The sequence below is a fragment of the Centroberyx gerrardi genome, chromosome 3 (genome assembly GCF_048128805.1).
Source record: "Centroberyx gerrardi isolate f3 chromosome 3, fCenGer3.hap1.cur.20231027, whole genome shotgun sequence".
Taxonomy (NCBI): Eukaryota; Metazoa; Chordata; class Actinopteri; order Beryciformes; family Berycidae; genus Centroberyx; species Centroberyx gerrardi.
Genome location: NC_135999.1, coordinates 2,008,525 through 2,029,191, shown reverse-complemented (window position 1 = coordinate 2,029,191; position 20,667 = coordinate 2,008,525). Strand labels below are relative to the sequence as shown.

Here is a 20,667-nt window from a genome sequence, read left to right as displayed (position 1 = left end):
ACCGAGTCGACAACAACAAAACAACCAAGATGCAGGGTGAAGATGGACTGGTGGGGGACAGACAGTGTTCTGGAAGGCAATTTCCAGCAGGGAAAGAATCACAAACAAATCACTGTTGTCATGTGAAAACCTTGTAACTCCAGTTTTAGTGATTTTCATGTTTTATTTTCAACTGAAGGATTATATGCTCTTCAGTGGGTTGAGAAAATTCCCTTTGAGCTATAAAACCCTTTAAAAAGCCACTGGAAAAAATTTAAAATGCCTGGTGGTCAATCTGAAAACAAGGCTGGTTTTCTTAGTTCCTGAAAAGGAGACATTTGGGAGATACAAGGTTTTAACCCGACAGCAATGAAATCTAAGTGGCACAAATTGAGTGTTTATTTGCCAATATGCAATGAAAATCTAGGAAAAATCGGATCAAGTTGGCAAAACACATTAATTCCTTATAGTTGTTCTCTTAAAGTTCCTTAATTTCTTAAAGTTAATTTCTTTCTACTGTGTGTTGTCTTGTCCTGTGCCCTTCATGATAAGTGGGTCCTGTTGTGTCTGTTCCATATGTCAGTATAAACTATTAAACTTTATAAGATGGTGAAATGTCTCTCCACCAGTGTCACCAAGACAAATTCTTGTGTATTCATCGGACTCAGAGAATAAAGTGGCTCTTATTCAGATATTTAGCGCTGCTATTCAAAGGAATCTTCACTCTTTGCTCACTCACTTTGCTATAAATCCTTTTTGTTGCCTTGAAGCAAGCTGACCAACTCTTTATTTAAAAGCCCAGACGGGGTTTGAACTCACATCATGGCCGCTCAAATTAACAGCAATAAATCAAGCGAAGGCTTTGTGATGAGGCTGCTGCTGCTGTTTACAGAGGCCGACCTGCCAGGCTGCTTCATTTGACAAAACAAAGAGCAGCTTCATCTAATTACATTTCCCTCAAACAAACTCAAGACGGTTGGGCATCTGTCAGTAAACAGAGGCAGATGAGGACCGAGGCCTTTGGTCTGCAGACAGGAGAGCAGAGTCTCCTCAAGTGTTGTCGTCATTTTGGGGTTTTCAGATTCTATCCAGAGCTTTTTCCCCCCTATGGTGAAATGAATGGGATTTTTGGATCCTGTTTGCCAAATGTTTTGTTCTAGAAATAGGTGAAATAATGTCAGTAGAAATGACATGAAGTTATTACATATTTTAACACATTACTAACAACCATGGTGTGGATGTTGCATTATCTTCGCTTCACAGAGCCATGAAATGCTGGAATGTGAAGCTAAGTCTGGCTAGTGATTTATTTTAATTTTTTTCATTGCAGCTTCAAAACCATGAGAATCCATGTTCCAAGTTTTTACCTTTTTTTTTTTATATTTTGGGAGGCAAAGGATCAGCGTTGTTGTCGTGCCTCCTGTCAGCACCTTTCTGCAGGAAAGCTAATGATCCTAAAACAATCAAACAATTAAATGACTCTTCTCTATTTCATATACCAATGGTGTTATTCTAAGTTCACTCTGATGATTAGTTTTATCTAAATGTGGAAATCAAAGATATGTGAACGTTTAGTAAATGTGGCGGTGTAGGTGCAGGGATGAGAGAGACAGAGAGAGTTGAGAGAGAGGGAGACGGTACCGGGGGCGCAAATTATATGCACTGAAGTGTTTAGCTCGTTGCTAGCAAAAATACTGCTTAGACTAGAAAACGGTTACAGAAATCAACGGACCCAGTGCCATTAGAGACATAAATATACGCTGGTAAAAATGGACCGACTTGAACGTAGACAGTGACAGAGACGATTATGTGAAACCCCGTTCATTTTCCCTACGGAGAAATCGCTATGGAACCATGAGCCATGTTTGGGCATCTGACTTATCAGGTCTATCGGAAACACATTTATCATTTCACAGATTCTCCACTGAAAAATGTATTAGAAATAAGTAGATCTCAAGAAAGGAAATACTGTAGGTTCACATTTTAAAGTAACTTATTTTTGACTCAAGATAGCTAGTTTCCAGAATCTAGCCAATGTAGCTAGCTAGTAGCTAACTCTCTAGTAAGCTAGCTAACTCCCCTGCTAAATTCAAGCTGTTGTTGCTCCCAAGATTGCTACATAATCTGATCACTGGACTGTCTAGTTACTAGTCTATTGGGCTGAAAACCACCATCTAATACAATGAATGTGTGATAAAAATTGGAAAATACGTTCTGCTATAACAGTAGGCCTATATAATATATGTACTGGAAGTACATTTATTGAATGAACTGTTTCTTATTCTGGACAGAAAATAATATGTAAATACTTGTAACGATCAGCATTTGGACAAAATGAAGGGTGTGAAAGAATCATTGGCCTATTAGTATCTGCTTATCAGTTCTTACAAGACAAATAACTCTCATTCTCCCCCTCATTGAAGCCACAAGCTAAGTCAACCTAATTTTACATGTAGTGTACAAGTTTACATATTAACAAAGGACATAAATACAGATGAAAACAGTAGACAACAAACATACCACAGGTTTTAAGATATGAAGCCAGAGCAGATAGTTTTACCTGTTATTTAGAAAGGACAATGAAAACAGTCAAAAACAGATTTGTCAATTTATTCTCAGACTCTGAGAGGAACTTAGGCCCGTTGACTGTAATGTGGTTAATCTGCAGCTATTCTCTTTGTCCTGATGCTGCTTTCTTGGCCAGGGGCCGGATTCACAAAACCCTCTTAAGAAAAAAAATCTTCTCATGTGCCATTTTTTTCTTAACTTTAGTCTTAAGAAAAAAATGCTATTCTCAAAAACAGTTCTTATACATTTTCTTAACTTTCTTCTTATGTTTCTTCCTAAGAAAAAACTTACGAATAAATGGTATTCTTGAAATGAAAGTTCTCAAATTTGTTCTTGATTTTTTTCTTAACTTTAAGACAGCCCTTCACCTGTCTTAAAATTCCTACAGTGAAAAGGTAAGCCTCTAATATCATATATTTAAACACATTTTAGACAAGTAGGTTATAGTTCAAAGTCTTCATAGGTTCCCCGACACCGAACATTAAGATTAACATTTATTGTAAAGCTTTATTTGCTGTAGGGCCAGGTGCCTCTGTCTCATTTATTATTTATTGAAAATAAGCTAGCAAATTTTACAGTTACCAACAGCAACCAATGTTTAAATCTTTGCCCTAGTTGCCCTAAATAGGTTTTCCCCCAATTGTTTTGTAGATGGAAGCACTTTGTGTTGACTCCTAGCCTCGTCTCCTAGCCTCGTCTCCTAGCCTCAATGGTAGTAAGCCTAAAGTTTATTAACCAGAATTAATTCAGGCCCTATTTTGAGAAGTTCTTAAGTTGGAAAATTAAAGAAATTCGTAAGAAATTAGACTGTTACAAAAAAAATATTGAGGAATTGCACTTAAGAGCCTTCTTAAGAACTCCCTAAAATTTCCTCTTATGTCATTTCTTAAGAACTATCTTAAGAACACTCAGTGTGCTTAACTTGGTTTAATGAAGATTAAATAAAATAAATGAAAAGAATAGTAAGTAACTTAAGTCCTTGTTTGATAAAATGTTAACACTTTTATATCCTCTTCACTTTCTAGTAGCAGTGTTTTCTGTGTGCATGAAGCAGAGTCACTTCAGGAAAGCAGCGGGCTGGGATGTTGGCCGCTGATGAACCTCGTGTTGTTTTGAGGCTTCGGCAACAGCGTTTGTTTCGAAACACAGTCCCTCCCCGCGCCGTCGACCCGGAGGTCGGAGACAGAGGAAGATAGAAAGCGTGGGAACTTTTCACACAGAACGAGGCATTGACCTCACACAGCAGAACTAGTTATTCATTCACAGGCTGAGTGAGTTGTGGACGCACTGCTGTCTCATCCTGTGGATTTACATTTGTATGTTAGTCACTCTGCTGACGCTCTGACCCAGACACTCTTACAGTGGAAGAAGTTTCAATCCCTAAAATGCCAACATTATAAGCGAGAAGTTGTGGGGAGGTCAAGGGTCAGAGGTCACAGCACCCAAACAATAGGTGGAGCAAATATTCCTGTGAGTCTAGAATGATCAGGATGATACAGAAATACTACGGAAAGACAGAAGAGCTGAGGAGAGAGGAAGGGGAAGAGGGACAGATGAGCGGCTGATGAAAGAGTGAAGGAAAAGATAGATGGGCTGAGAAAGGAGGAATAAGATGAATAACAAACAAACTGACTAGTAACAGTGGTGAAGACTGAGCATGGAGTTCACACCGTGAGCAACAAGAGCAAAAAGACACCAGAAGTCCATTCATTTCCTGCAGAGCTGAACGGCCAATCAGATCTCCTCGCTTCCTTGCTGATTTGATTTTGCTGCATGAACAATAGCTCCACCTGACAAGTGTAAAACGGAGGAGAAGTTGATTCCAGCCATTCAAATCTTCCCACTTCTCTGCAGCTTTTATTTGAAAGACGACAGGAATAAACATCTCAAAAACGTGGAGCTTGGAGAAGAGATAAATAGATAGAATAAATAGAAGTTATACAGCAGAAAATCAGACTCCAAGCATTTCTTTGACTCTTCACACAGGTGCAGCCAATCATCTCTTTTCATGAAATCAAGCAGCAGGACATGCAGTGTGGCTGAGAGGGAACTTTAAAGGGGAAGGTAACTGGGAGGCCAGATGATGAGAAGCTGAGTCATCGTTCAGTGTCTACAGTAACTGGGACTGTCAATCATTCATTACAGGAAAAATCCTCCCTGAAATACTCTAACACTGGTGATATACCTTAAACCTCTGGCTCCATTCAGTAGTTTGTCGTGTTTTTCTTCTTGGTGGATAACCGGCCAATCGTAGACGAGGTGACGTCACCTCCAGATGTTTCCAGCAGCTACAGTGCGGTTTGATATGAGAAAATGTTTCAGGATGTAAAACATCAGCGGTAAACGTCAGGTTTTGGTGTCAGTCCCTCAGAATCAAAGAGTGAGGGCTTCTTTCTAGAGCCGCCATTTTGCACCGAGAGACGTTCAACAATCATACAGGGAGAAATCCATCGTAGAAGAGGAGAGAGACCAGTTTCTCCACCACAGGAGCAGGAGAGAGACCAGCACTTTCAGTTTTAAATAATTCTACGATAATTTCCACGAAGAGGAAGTGGAATACATGAAAGGCCTTTTCTATTTAACTTCCTCATGTTTCACTGGAACAATTCACTGCTGGTTTCCACTTCCCTCTTCAGCTCCATCTCACTGGACTCCACACCGCTGCAATCTACAGATCTAGAGGATATACAAGGCTGAATGTGTGTTTGTAGAGTCATATTAAATGTATAGTTTGTCTGTTGTATGTCTTCCATTGTCCCTATGTATAGTCGACTAATTCCTACATATTTATTGTGCTTAAAGAATTGAATGATTCTCAAGATATACAATAAAAAAGAAAAAGGAGGAAAAAGCACGTAATAAAAAAGAGGAGGATGAAGACTAACAGGCCTCATATAGTTCATTCCATGGTTGAACTCATTGTGTGGCATCATGTCTCCTTCATGTCAGCTATCAGCCCACAGAAATGACAACAGACCAAAATATTTCATATAAATATTTCAATCATCTGAAAGATTGTTGTCGCCACCAAGGAAAAACTGCACTACATTCATGAAGTGATTCTGTTTCAGATTGTGAATAAATGACGTCTATGTCAGTGGTTCTCAACATGGGGTCCGGGGACCACCGGGGGTCCTTGAGGGGGGTTCCAGGGGGTCCCCAGAAAATTGATGAATTGTTAAACTTCACGGTTATTTCAGTTAACACAATTAGAGAATGTAGAAAAATGACTGTTTTGATCATAGTTTCTCTGTTATCTCTCTACTTACAATACAGATAGTCATGGGATTCTGGAAAAAATCATATCTAACAATAAAAATATTATATAAAAAAAGTGAGAATCACTGCTCTATGTGGCCATTGATACTCTGCTACTCGTGCTTTTTGTTGAGCTGGCAGCAGCTGTGGGTCAGGGGGAGGAGAGGGGGAGCGGGGCCGGCCCGTGACCGAACAGTCACAGGTTTGATCCCTGCAGCAGCCGGTGTGTGTCCATCAGCAGCCTCGTGTCTTACTGAACTGTCCTTGAACGAGAAGCCTAACGCTGTGTTCACACTGTGAGCAACATGATCACCAAGTCACCACAAGTCACCAAGTCACCACAAGTCCATTCATTCCTCCAGAGCCGAGCGACCAGGGAGGCTCAGCTGAAACTCAGCGGACGCTTAAAGCAATATTCCACCTAGTTTTAACATGGATGTTATTATGAAAAGCAGAATATAATCTCCTCACCCAGACCAGATGCAGCTGGACCGGTTTGTAGTGTTCAGATTTTTTCTTCCCATTCATTTGAATGGAAACTGACATTGAACACGTTGGTGAACAGATTCAGCATCAGATCTGCTGCTGTGATTTCCAGCTGACTGTTGGTCCGACGCTTCAGAACAGAATCTCACCAAACAGCATTTTTATTGATAGAAGAGGACACAGCGGAGGGATACCATGTAGGAGAGATAGTTCCTGTTGGGGAGACCGGATCTACTTTTGCTTTTAAATACTCATTTTTGTGTAAACCGAGAATAGAAATGCAAAATGACGAAGGACCCAAGATTGCTTCATTGTCTTACAGCAGGATCTGTTGTTGAATCTGTTCACCAACGTGTTCAATGTCAGTTTCCATTTGAATGAATGGGAAGTAAAAATCTGAACACTACAAACTTGTCCAGCTGCATCTGGTCTGGGTGAGGAGATTATATTCTGGTTTTCATGGCAGTCAAGAGCCAAATAACCCCCATGTTAAAACTAAGTGGGATATTGCTTTAACGAGCTCATCAGCTGAGACAGTCAGCCGCAGCTGAAGAGTTTACAGATTCATTCTTAAATCAGAACTCCAGCCATTTTCAACCTGGTTTTCCCATCGTTTTCCATCACCGATCAATTCTGACCAAAATCTTGTCAGTTGTTTCATTATAGAGTTTACGTCCTGCTTGCCTGAGTGCGGCTCTCCAATCCAATTCAATCTCAAATACAATATACAGTATACGGTATACAATACTACTACACAGAGGAAACAGGGAAGTACTAAATCTACAGCCAAGGTAGCAAAATGTACAGGAAAGGCCTGACTGGATCGTTTTCATTTCTAAATTTCAATCCTTTTTACCAACATGCCAGTACGAGCAATCAGTGTGTTGAAAAAGACATTTGGGAGCTTTTGGGTTGGATCCATCGGCCTGTTATGACGCTCTGGACAGCTGTTTAAGAAGCTCTAGAGTGAAACAGTTGATTTTGGTCAGAATCGAGTGTGTGATGTCATGATGTCATGATGTCATGATGTCATGATGAAGTCTTCTGTGTCTTCAGTGGGAACGATTTGGATCTGGACGCCACTGCAGACCCACAGACCCACACACACACACACACACACACACACGCACAGGTATGTATACAGGTGAAGACATACAGTACATGTATGTGTTTATTTGCCCGCACACGCATAGAGGCAGAAACACATGCCTTGCACGCACTCACACACACACTCACACACACACTCACACACACACGCACACACACACACACACACAGGCACAAGCACATAATTCACTGAAAGCCTTGTTACACTGCGGCTCTATAGCCGTCCAGCAAGAGGTGTGTGTGTGTGTGTGTGTGTGTGTGTGAGTGTGTGTGTGAGTGTGTGTGTGTGTGTGTGTAGGTGGGGGGGGTCGTCTCTCTTTCACTGACAGCAGTCCTAATCTATTCATGGGGCTCCTTAAGGGAAAAGAGCCCAGCTGCTCTAATTTGAGAATAAAGAGCAGGCACCTTTGTTCTGTCGCCGAGGCTCTATTTCATAAAGGACCCCCCCCCCCCCCCCCCCACCCCCCCAACCCCCCCCCAACCCCCCCCCACCCCCCTTTCTTCTTCCTCCCTCTCGTCCCGCTGCCCCCCCCCCATTCCTCTGCTCCCCCTTTTTTTGCACATCCTGTATATCTGCTGTAAATTCACATATTTGTTTTCTACATATTCTCGTTTTTCTCATTTGTTATATATTGCAAATATGCTGATAGTTCTTTTATTTTTTTAAATAATTGTATTTGCCAAATGCCTGAAATGTAAAATATAGCCTAAAATGGTATATTGTCATGTCTCATTATGTTTTACTTTTCATTCATTCATTCAAAAGAATTTTTTTTCAGATTGTCCACTTATACATTTCTACTTAATATGTTCTAATGTCTGTAATTATCAGTTGAGTCATGTTTAATCCCCCCCCATCCCCCCCAGGAATCATCACAGTTTCATCTAATGTTATTTGTTTTCAGGTTTGTGCTTGTGGACGGGGTCTGTATGAACCCCTCCCTCCTCCTGAACACCCCCACCACCACACACACACACACACACACACACACACACACACACACACACACACACACACACACACACAACCACAGCTGTCGGAGGGGGATTTATGTTGCCAGTCGTTCACAATGGCCACATTAGCAGGGGGTCACCTATAGAGGATCACTCACATACAATGATACTGTGGATCAAGAGTTTCTTTTTTTAAAACACTATTTTAATGTAAAACACATTTTACGTCTTCAAATCTTATTTAAAAACCAAGAGAATTCCTCTTGTTCCCAATGCAAATCAATTGATTTGCATTATTTTTTGAATCAAGTCATTTTCTTGATACTAGTTTAATTATCTGTGTTATATACTGACACTCGTTTCTAGAAAATTCCTGAAAAGAGTGAAGCTGCTCTGGAAACAATCAGCTCATAACTCATACAGTGTTAAAGTGGATTCTATTGCTGCTTTTATCATTCGTTTATCAGAAATGAAGAAAAGAAAGTGTATTTTCTGTGTGACAGCGATGTGTTTTAGATCCCCAGCGCTCCTGAAACTCAACACACAAGCAAACCTGGACATTTTTAAATGTCCGGAAGGAAAACACCAAATTGCAGTGAAATGTGTTTTATTTGAATCCTGTTCTCTGGCATCAGAACCAGTTTGACAACCTAGTTTGTGCCCAACGAGCCTGGCGGTCAAATTACATAATAATAACAAACATTTTTTATATCACACTTTTCTAAAAGCAGAGTTTATAAAGGGCTTTTTTATGGAATAAAAACCAGAACAGTAAAATACATAATAGGATCAAAAACAATTAAATAAAAGCAAGTCTATAAAAGTGAATTTTAAGCAGTAATATAAAAGATGCTTGTGACTTAGCAAGCCTATATGATGATGATGATGATGATGATGATGAGAGTGGTATGACATCATCAGGTGGTCATTTATACGGCAACAGCAGGAATATGTGGATGAGCTTTTAAAGCAGAAGGCTTTTGTATTGTCATCTTCAAGAAAAGGAAACATGGTAAAATGAGCAAATTTCCAAACATAAAACATAATAAAAATAGATAGAGGGAGATTTGTGGGATCTTCGGCAGTATAACAGCAACATATTAAAAAGATAAATAGAGAATAATAGAAAAATCTAGCAGGAAGCACTTCAGTTTGATCCATCAGGGACTTCAGCTTCTTCTTCTCTTCTTCCAGTCAGTGTAATTAAGAGCGAGGCGCTAAGCACTTGTCATGTCGGTCCTGTAGGTTTTCCGCGGTGGAGTCCATGTGTGAAGGCACTTCCACAGAGGACTGTCAACTGATTGTAAACACAGACCCGCGCCTCGTGCATATTCACGAGCGGGCGTGGCCTCCGGGGCTGCGCGACTCCTCCCCCCTCATGAATATTAACAGTCCGCTCCTGGTGAACTTGCCGTCCGGCTCCGGCAGTCATTCCTCCGCAGACGTCGCCTGGGTTTTGTTGCGTGTGGAAAGATATAAAAGAAAGCGGGACAATAGCAGACAAAAGGGCCGGGAGGAAGGGGGCAGGACGCCGTGACGAGCCGGAGATCCCCGGAAGGATCCTTTGTAAAAGCTGCAGCTCTCCACCCGTGCATGTCCCGGCCGGAGGGGTATAAATCCGGAGCGGAGGGTCGGACCGACTTGTAGTCAGCCTCACAGCCGCCAGGCAGCAGCCAGCCGCCGGCATGATCCTCAGACGGAGCTCCGTCCTCGCTGCTCTCTGCCTGCAGCTCGTCCTGCAGTGTGTCCGCGTCCAGGTAGGTGCAGGAGGCTGACACACACACACACACACACACACAGTCGGCTGGGATTTTATTTTTTTGTTCATTTTTTTAAATTTTTTTTTTTTACAGGAACCAGCATGCATCAGTTTGAGTTGTGCGTGGCTTTAAGACAAATATATATAAATCTTTCACTCAAGTTCTGCAACAAATTATGTGGTTTAAGCCAACGCTCATCTGATTGTTCATGTTCATGTAGCAAGCTAATAAATCAAGCTCCGCACAGGCTGTCGAAGTTTTAAAGTTGAAATCATGCCATAAAAAGAAAATTAAACTTAACACGGAATGTGTTGAAAACGATGGAAACTCATTCATCGCACTGCACGCGCTGCTTACCTGCACCGGAGTTACTCTGCTTTACACACTGCTGATGTTTTACCTGTTTTCAGCTCTGTGAAGTTCTCATTATGACTCAGTGAATCAGAGTTGCAAGGAAAGTTGTAGGTTAAAAGTTGATCGGCTTCATCTCAACACATTTGAGCCGCAGGAGAACTCAACACATGACGGATTCAGTGTGAACAGTTTCACTCAGTCTGCAGTGACTCTCTAGGCACCACATGAATTCAGTGGCAAATAAGTTGGGACCAACTTTGCACCAGCTTTTCACCTCGCTTTGAAAAGCTTAGGTGTCATGCCATAATTATAACCAAATTAAATTGAAAGTGTAAAATCCATTTCCAGGAGAAAAGGTGTGGTTTAGCTGAAAGCAGCTGGAAGTGTGTTTTCTTCAGCTGGAAGGGGTTAAAAAGTTGAACTCATTAGAAAGAGTTTGTCTTTTAAAAGAGTTTACAGTTTGATCGCCAGATGTCACTATTCACTCTCTGCCATTCATTTCTATGGGGAAAAAAATTAAGAATTAAAGTTAAATATCTTAAAGGGTAAAAACAGTATCAGAAAGCTGAATGCAGGATCCAGACAAATGAAAGTGAGCTGGTACACAGAAGTTGTTCCAGAGAGGATGATAATGATAATGACAGTAAAGCGATAGCGGGAATAGCATGAATCTGCTCACATGTCCCCCCGCCGCCTCCCGCAGGTTTCTTCAGCTTCGGGACACTTCGAGCTTCAGGTCGTGTCGATGCAGAACGTTAACGGGGAGCTGCAGAGCGGCGCCTGCTGCGACGGCTCCCGGGACGCCGCGGACCGCCGCTGCACGGCGGACGAGTGCGACACCTACTTCCGGGTTTGTCTGAAGGAGTACCAGCTGAAGGTGTCGTCCGCCGGGCCCTGCAGCTTCGGCACGGCCTCCACGCCCGTGGTCGGCGGGAATACCTTCTCTTTAGGCGGCAGCCGGAGCGACAGAGCCAGGATCGTGCTGCCGTTCAGCTTCGCTTGGCCGGTGAGTCCAAAGTTCCCCAAAGTCCTGTTTGTCAGAGCTTCGGTCGTGTTGTCTGTGTCTAAAAAGGTTTTCCATACCATGCACATACAGGATGAGGGACCAGAACCCACAAACAAACCAACAGCATGTTATTTCCACATAAACAAATTTAGTGTTGAACATTCATAGGCCTGTTGCAGCTGATTTAATGAAGTTTTCACGACTTGTTGAACCTAGAAAAATGGGTGCTCTGCTCTTGGACTAAAGATTTGGATCCACAGAAACAACAGCATGATGTTTCAGGCCTGAGATGAGTTGAGAAGGTTTACTGGAGAGCGAGATTCTCATTGGTCAGAAAGCCATAGAGTCAAGGAGATGAAATCATTCATCATGTCTGTTCAGCAGGATGTCGGGCACAAAGCAGGATGACTTGGAATTGAAATGAACTCAGTTTGGACCTAAAGTAACAAACTTTCTCTCACCAAGTCACAGAAGCAAAGAGGCAAAAAGCTTAGCTCATGTTATGTATCGAACCATCTAGAGACACAGGAAGATCCGCTTGCGTTCATTTGCTATCGATCTATCGGAAAAGCAGATTTCTTGCTTGGAAATTTCTCATGAGCAACATTCAAAGTCGGATGGTGAAGTTGGAGAGTCAGACGGAGTCATTTTGCTACCCGAGTTTCTTAGTTATGATGCAATAAAACCTTTAGCCTTCTCAATATGGCAGAAAAATCCCGTTTTGTTTCCACTCAAGCACTTACACACACATGCACCTCTTATTACAGGCTTGTGTTCAGCCAGACTAACCATCATAACTAACATTTGTTTATTTGAAGTTTGTTAAATTAGCTTGTTAAGCCGCAGGACGGCCATGTTTGTTCATCGTTTGTCTTCCGGTTTGATTTTCTGTCGAGTGTTCAGCAGCCAACGTGGAAATCCCAGACTGGTTCCCATCAGCATGCGAATGCAAAATCTGTTCCATGTGGTCCGTGTGTCCACCGCCTTCATGCTGCTGGTGATGCTGGTGATCTAGCAGTTGGAGTTTGTTGCTCATTATCAATCACTCTGATAAGAGTTTCAGCTGAATGCCTGAGCAGACTGCAGAAAGATCCAAAGAAGAGTTCAGTTCAGTGAAGAGACAAACGTTTGGGTGAAACCGCTTCACCTCAGGTTTTAGTCCTGATCCAGCAGTGTCTCTTCTGTCACATCTAGACCAACATTTAAAAACCTTTTTTCTACCTCTCTCTGCATCATAATATTCCACTGTTTTCCACTCACACAGACATTTATCTGTTAATCACACTTATTTGTAGGGATGCACCGATGCCACTTATATCAATGCCGATACCGATTACGAGTATGAAAGTTTAAGTATCGGCCGATACCGAGTACCGATCCGATCCATTACTTTTACTGAACAGTGCAGGCTTACTTCCTTAGTTTGGGGTCAATGGACAAAATGATTGAGATAAAATCCGTGTTTTTCCCACTGTTTGAGAAATACAGGCTTCTATGTGCCACAAATGCATAAAATCAAGACAGTTTGCTTTTATTTCTTACATGTTAACATCGGTGCATCCCTACTTATTTGGGTCACTCTGCACTCTGAATTAGAACAAGATCCGACATTATCGGAGCGGTGGCGGTTCTTAAACCGCCTGTGGGGAGCTGCTCAGACATGTCAGGTACAGACGCCTGGTGTGTTATTCATTAATCCATAAAGAGCTACAGTAGTCTTGTGTACCGAGGATCTCCAGGAGGTTCTGATAAGATTTCAAAGACTGGTAGCCAGACAGGAAACTTGAATTTCCTCTGGTACATCCCAGAATGCACCAGCCACTTTCACTATTTCGGTTTGGTAATTTGGTTGATTGTCTGTCAAAACAGCTGCTAGAGTAGCGTCACCTACAAGGAATCGATTTTCATGTTTTAACTTTAAAGGATTACACGGTTCCTCTATCGGTTGAGGAGGAAATTCTACCTCCCTAGAGCTGAAACCCTTTCAAAACCGGATAAAACTACATGGCGGTCAAGCTAATAACAAGGCTGCTTTTCCTAGTTCCTGAAAAGTTGACATTCTGGAGATGTGAGGTTTCCACTGATAGAAGCTGCACAGTGAGACGGAGCAGGAATCCCTCTCCTCTCTGTCGCGGGTCTTGTTTTTTTTTAACGAGCGTTTTCCCGGCGCGGCGCTAAATGCGGCGCATGAGGCTGCTGTGTGTCTAAAGAGCCGTGGCTGACGGCCGGACAATGGCCCGTGTGAGAGCGGGCAGTAAAACACCTGGGCCGTCGGGCTCAGCGTTAACACACAAAGAGCCAGGAAGCTGCAGTTTAGCACGTCAGTCTCAGTTTCAGACCGCAGACTCCCGACCTTTTACTGGAACCGGTCCCGGATACAGTTTGCGTCACATTTAACCCATTTACAACCTTTTGACTGTCATACATGCAATGATGGAGCGCTGTATATAAATGAGTCCTTGAAAAATGATTCAAAAAAAAAAAAAAAAAGAACCAAAACAAGTTCATATAATTCATTTGGTGGAAACTTTAAAGTTATAATCAAACGGCATTTTTAGGTATTTCTGAACCAGTGGGAGAGCAGTATGGGTTAGGGAGAGAAAGGCTGGTTGGTTGTAATTTTTATTCATGCCTACTGGTACACCATGAAGTAACCACTAAAAATATGCCATTTTCCAGGAAGCAATTAAGGAATTTTTCATTTTATTGACTAAAATTTCTTACAGTTCCATGTTACATGACTGGTTTCCTTTACTTGCCAAACGGTTCTATCAAAGTTTCACGATTGGATTTTATGCAAATCTTTGCACCAGCTGTAATAACGGACTGCAGTATGAACCGGTTTGTCACATATTCTGCCTGGTTGTGCCTGGGTCAGGGTCACGAAGCACCGTCCAGAGGGAGAACTGCTGGGTTTCGTCTTATCGGCAGAATTCGGTTTGAACTGAGAGGGTGAAGAGCTGCCAGATCACAAACGGGACGTACTGATTGGATGTTTTTTTTTTTTGGGGGGGGGGGGGGGGGGGGTTGCTTGGTAACAGGGCCTCCTACCGGGAAGAGAGAACAAGAAAAGAGCAAGGGAGGGAGGGAGGGGAGGGGTACCTGCGAGGAACTCTTTGGATGGAAACAGTCCCTTTTCTACCACTGCTCCTTCAGACAGGACTCACTGCTGCACAGAGTTAAAGGTGAAGGAAGAGGAGAGTCGATGCTGCTGAAGGCCTCAGATTAATGTGCAGTCAAACTGTTACCAGGTCTGTTGAAGCAGGATGTAAGGGGTTCCTGTGAGAGTGGCGGGACAGTCGGCACTCTGTGGTCTACTGGTCGGGTTTGAACCAGCCGGGGGGTCGAGGCAGACCTGCAGCCTCAGCAGACCGGTCAGCAGCTCGGACCTACAGATGAGGAGAAACCGTCCCGTCCTGTCCCGTCCCGTCCCGTCCCGTCCCCCCCCTGTCCCGTCCAGACTTCCCGCTCTCTGCGGACACGCTCGGCCTCACAAAGGGGCTCCTGCGTCGCTGTCGTACTTTTCGCCCCTGACCTTCCGACACAGGCGGAGGATAAAGGGCCGTTGTTCGCTCTGCTCTTGTGAACCTGGGTGGCTGCGCTCCGCTGGCTGCAGGACATTCCATCTTTTTAGGCCCGCCACCCATGGTAACTGGCGTGTTGAATGAAGCCGTCGCGGTCGGCGCGGCCGGCGGGACGGGCGGGAGGAGGGAAGATGGTGTGTTTTTTGTTTTTTTTTCTCTCTTCCCGGCCCAAACTGGCATGACGAACCAAAACAACATCGCTCTGTGCGTCAGTCATGTTTATTAGAGCTCAGATGGCCGGCTGGGAGAGTCGTGCCAACGCTGCGGCATTTCACCAGAGACCCCCCAAACCCCCCGTCCCCCCAGACCCCTCTCTCTCTCTCTCTCTCTGTCTCTCTCTCTCTCTCTCTCTCTCTGTCTCTCTGTCTCTCTGTCTCTCTTCTTCAGTGGCTTTTATATGTGGCTCACTATTATACTTCTTTCTTTTCTGCTTTCTTACATTTTTTTGCTTTCCTTCTTCAGGTCCTTTTGTCTTTGGTCTCTTTCTGTCATCTCTTTGTTTCTCTCTCTCTCTCTCTCTCTCTCTCTCTCTCTCTCTCTCTCTCTCTCTCTCTCTCTCTCTCTCGGCCCCTGGGTGCCCCAGACAGTGACAGCTTATATGAACATGGAGTAGAGGAACAATAGGCGGGGCCCCGGCCGGGCTGCAGCCGGGGCTTATGGGACAATACTGTGGGTGGGGGGGGGGGATAATGTATCTACAGGGGGAAAGCAACAGGAAACGGCGGCCAGGGTGAGGTTAGCGCCGCGACTCGCTGGCATCACCGTCCCCCGCCCCGCCCCGCCGCTCTGCCCCCCCGCCCCGCCCGTCCCGCGGCGTTGTGCTGAAGTGGCTGATATTTCAGAGGCGGGACTCGACCAGGGGGCGAGGCCACCTAAAAGAAAAAAAAATGAAGACTAACTGATCGACATCAAAACTCTAAATCTGCTCTTGTCTCTTTATTGAATGTTTCACACAGTAAATGATTCAATATGTAAAATAGCATTGAAAATGGGTAGGGTGACACATGAAATGTATATACATTATTTTGGCTGGTAAAAGCTATTCTTGGCAGTTAATTTTTAGTTTACCAAACCTTAGTGACTTAGCCAAAAAGTTAATTTTAGACACCCAGTCATCCAGCCTGCCCTCCATTGATGACTGGTGTGTGTGTGTGTGTGTGTGTGTGTGTTTTGGGGTGGTCTGGATTGGCTAACATCGTTTGTTCCAACACAAACCGCAGCAGCCACTGATGCACACGAGGCTGTGAACGCTCTTCCTCCTCCTGCAGCTTTCTGGCTCGTTCCCCCGGGCTTCATCTAACACCAGGATCCAGCCGTCGGACGGATGTCAGCGGACCGGTTGTTCTGGAACGCTCCGCTCCAACTCGCTCAACAAGCGGCTGAGCTCACCCAGCCACCCACCGTGTCACCGGACGGGTCGCCCTGCCTCCATCCGGTCCGCTGGCTGGCTGGCTGGTGCCTCTGGGTGCTTGGTTCACGCACGACGTCAGTTGGGTTCGGCAAGTTGTGGCTCCTAACAGCCCGAGGCCTCAATATCACAGCCAATTTAGGCGTCCCAGATAATTTTGTCCTTGTTCTTGTGGTGTGAGAGCGGTACAACGACGGGATTTGTTATATTGGCCAGTTAGATTGCAGATTGCAGGAGGATTATGTCATCACTCCAACCATCTACACGCCCAAACCCTAGTCTTCTTCTTCTTCTTCTTCTTCTGTTTTTCCATCAACACATATGAATGTACAAACAAAAATTGCAGCCAGTTGCTGTTCATCCGTTGTTGTTTTTGGTGCCAGTGACTAGGGATGGGTGCCGATACCAGGCTAAAATGGAATATCGGTATCGGAGATTTTACCCAAGACTAAAATCTGATACCGAAAGCCATGAGTAACATGTAAGAAATAAAAGCAAACTGTCTTGATTTTATGCATTTGTGGCACATAGAAGCCTGTATTTCTCAAACAGTGGGAAAAACAAGGATTTTATCTCAATCATTTTGTCCATTGACCCCAAACTAAGGGAGTAAGCCTGCACTGTTCAGTAAAAGTAATGGATCGGACTGGTACTCAGTATCGGCCGATACTTAAACTTTCATACTCGTAATCGGTATCGACATTGAAAAAGTGGCATCGGTGCATCCCTACCAGTGACCCATCTGGCTTTCTGTCTTTCTAGACCTACGAGACTTTGAACGTCTCCTCAGCTCCCGTCTGAAGTCCGGCCCTCCGACTCTGCAGTCGCTTGTCTTGTCACATCGTCGCCTCGTCCTAAAGTGTGTTGCACCGTTTTGATTCAACGCGGGATTCGGTAGCTCGGTCAGTGCGAGATGTCCTGCAACATGCGGTCGTGTGATGAGCTTCTGACGTTAGTGAGTCCAGACCAGAAGAAACAGAAGTTTAGACGCCACCGCTTTGAGCAGAGTCAAAGACCAAAGACTGTATACAACCGAGGAATTCGAATGTTTTCGTCTCACGGTAGCGGTCAGTGTGGCGGTGAACCTGACTGGTTTATCCACCGGAGACACATTTTCCCAGCGCTTGACGTTGCCGGCTGGTGCCTTCACATCCTGAATGTCAAACTGAAGGATGACATCAGCCACAGCCTCTGTCCTCTTCTTCTTCACTGTGTAGTTTAGACGTCGTGTTTTTTGACTCTCGGCACTCTACACACTGCGCTGTCTGAGGCTGAAAATCCTCCATTTTCTCTTGTGCTCCCTCTCTGTTTCAAATCAGACTGGATGTGGGGACTTGAAGGCCAAATTAAGATAAAGAAAACTGAGAGAGTGAAGGAAAGGAGGGAGCGAAAAGACTCGGAGCGTTTTTCCGACTGATAACTGCCCCAGTGAATTATGGGGTGAGAGGGAACAGAAAGGCCTGCTGGGATCTTCTTTCTTTTCATCTGGCTAAGCTCTCCAGGCTCTGGGGAACCAGATGCGGTCCGCTGGTTTTCCCTCTCCACCAAACATGGACATTTCTGAAGACCAGAGTCCCATAATGGTCGGAGAGCTTGTAAACACACGGAACATCCTGGCATCAGTCCTGATTGGACCGTAAATCCCAGTTTGCTGCTGGGTTCGTCTCTGCGACCCGCTCTCGTTAGCATCCGCGATCTGATTTATGCTTAATGTGTTTTAAAGCCGTTGAATCAAACTGACAACCTTACTATTACCTTACTGTCAGTCACTTGTGAAGTTAGTGGTCTAAGACAGGGGTTCTCAACCTTTTTGGCTTGTGATCCTTAAAATGAAGCGAAGCCTCCAGGCTGGATGTGGCGGTCAGCAGTTCAACCAAAGAACCAAAGAAGAGAGTTTTTCCCATTTCAGGTTGTTTCACTTGTATCAGAGGAGGCCTAGAGGCTGAAAAATATTCGGGAAAAAAATCGGGAAAGGATAGACATGATAATATATTTGTATAGTAGAAATATGTTTTTTCTTATCCTAGAAATCTTCTCACGACCCCCCCTCCCCAAAATGATGCTGCGACCACCTGGGGGATCCCGACCCCCAGGTTGAGAACCACTCATCTGAGACGGGTTGTCATATGGTTTTCATGTCACAGACACACAAATAGAAACACTTTAGTCCCACGGACCCCATTTGATAAGATTTAGTCCCAGGGACCCATATGAAAACATTTTTGTTACTGATATGCTATATTGATTTTGTTATATTGATTTTGTATTTGACTGTTTAACTATCTACACTGTATTATGGGAAGATAGTGGTGAGAGCGTGTTGGGTTCATTTCTAGTAAATTAAATTATAATGAAATTAAACTATTTTGTTGGAGACCCCCTGGAGGTCCCTGGACCCCACTTTGAGAACCACTGATCAAGGAATTGCAGCTTTTTTTTTACTGTTGCGCTCATTCTGTCAGTCTGGATGAGAGCGTCAGATAAATGACCAACAGAAACATCAGAGGTCACGGCGGTGACATCACTTTAGGTGAACAGTATGTAGCTTCCTGTTTTCTCTAGAGACTCCTGCTGTAAGTCTAAGGCTGCGTTCACACTGCAGGCTTCATGCTGAAATCTGAATGGCTGCTTGTATCTGATTTGCTTTTTTTTAATCTTTTCTAATACTTAACCCATATCCCATACCAGCATGAACTGACAGCATGTAGAAAAGCTGTCATATCTTCCTTCCTCCCACCTGATTCAGACACATTTCAGTTGCAGTATGAGTCTGTGAGATCTGACTGAATCGAAGCGTCTCCACAAGTACAATACAGTCAAGTCAGCTATTCATCTTTCTTTCCATCGCTGTGTCTCGTTGTCCTCCAGGCTAACGCTGCTCAGACAAGCTGAATGACCCGAGATTCACTGCTGGTCATGGCAGCGCTGACAAGTTCCAGTTTGAGTGCTCAAATAAAAATGCCATCTGGGTCACATGCCTTTGCATCTGATTTTGCAGCACATACCCATTTGGTCCAGATGGGAATTGTAAAACTGCGACCCCATGCAGCTTTTTGCCGTTCCCACAAAACATCAGATCTGAGTAACAAGGGGAAACATCAGAACGTGGAAGCTGTGAGCTGCAGTGTGAACGCAGCTCACCTCTCCGCCTCCCGCTCTGCTCCGGACTTGCCTCAACATGTTGGCTGCTTTTGCTCGCTTTTGAACTATTTTCCCACACCGAGCCTCCAGCCAGCGAAAGCGGTTCCACCTCCTCAATCAAAAGGACAGGGAGTGATGGGAAACTACCAACAGCCACCGGACAAATGCTGCTAGGTGTTTGCCTGTGGTTGGCAAGTTAGTTTAACTCTGTTAGCCACTTTGGCAGGTAACCAGCCATTATCTGGAGTCCTGCTCTCTTCTAAAAACTTAGTTGGCTGGTAAAATAGTCAAAGTGGCTGGTGAAATTTGATAGGTACCGAGCACTGTGGTCGGTGGGCAGACGGGTTATTTTTCTGCCCTGGTCAGTCGGCAGCAGACCAACAGACGGATGATATTTCAGCCAGAGGTGACGCAGTGAGGCGGGACGGTGTAAGAGTTGTGAGGGTTTATAGTCACAAGTCCTGGATAAATGATGACATGGCACGCTAGACTGGGTTCTGACTGAAGACAGCTATGTGGCGTTTGGATAAACAACTGTGTGGCACAGTGGAGACTTGGCTCTGTGTGGAAAGGAAATCAGGGAGAGGGGGGGGGAGAGGGGTTTGTTCAGATTTATTCTCAGTTGATAGAGGAGATTGCCAGTCTTTTGTGACTGAGGTCAAGTTTTCTCTTGAACTTGTGGTATTTACTCTGCAGGGGAAAACTCCAGATGTAAAAAATGGCCACAAAATACAACACAGAAGGCAAGGCAATAACCAAAAATGAAATGGAGCATCCTTGTGATATGCAAGTGTTGCTGCACGCAATAATAAGACAGCTTCCAAAGCCTGGTAGATCTTCAAAGGGATCCGAGCAGACAGGAAACACGAACGGATCCCCGGGGGCGTTCGCTGTGGTTCGTTACGGCACAGCAGTAAGACGTGCAGCACCAAACTCTCCATAACCCACGTCCTAATTACAGCCTGAGCTAACCGCTAATCTGTAAACTACCTGGACTGTCTGGGGACTCGGAGGATTTCCTGCAGAGCGACACGTCCAGAGAGAACAAGTGTTGGTAGGAGA

The 20,667-nt window shown here is 44.3% G+C and overlaps 1 protein-coding gene across 1 annotated transcript in view; it reads left to right on the top strand.

Annotated features, from left to right (window-relative positions):
* Positions 1-10,037: 10,037 nt before the first annotated feature.
* Positions 10,038-20,667, top strand: part of jag1a (jagged canonical Notch ligand 1a) — a 34,982-nt gene continuing 24,352 nt past the window's right edge. Inside the window, 2 exon segments of the mRNA XM_078282590.1 lie at positions 10,038-10,109; positions 11,170-11,472. Coding sequence (XP_078138716.1) covers positions 10,038-10,109; positions 11,170-11,472 — 375 coding nt within the window.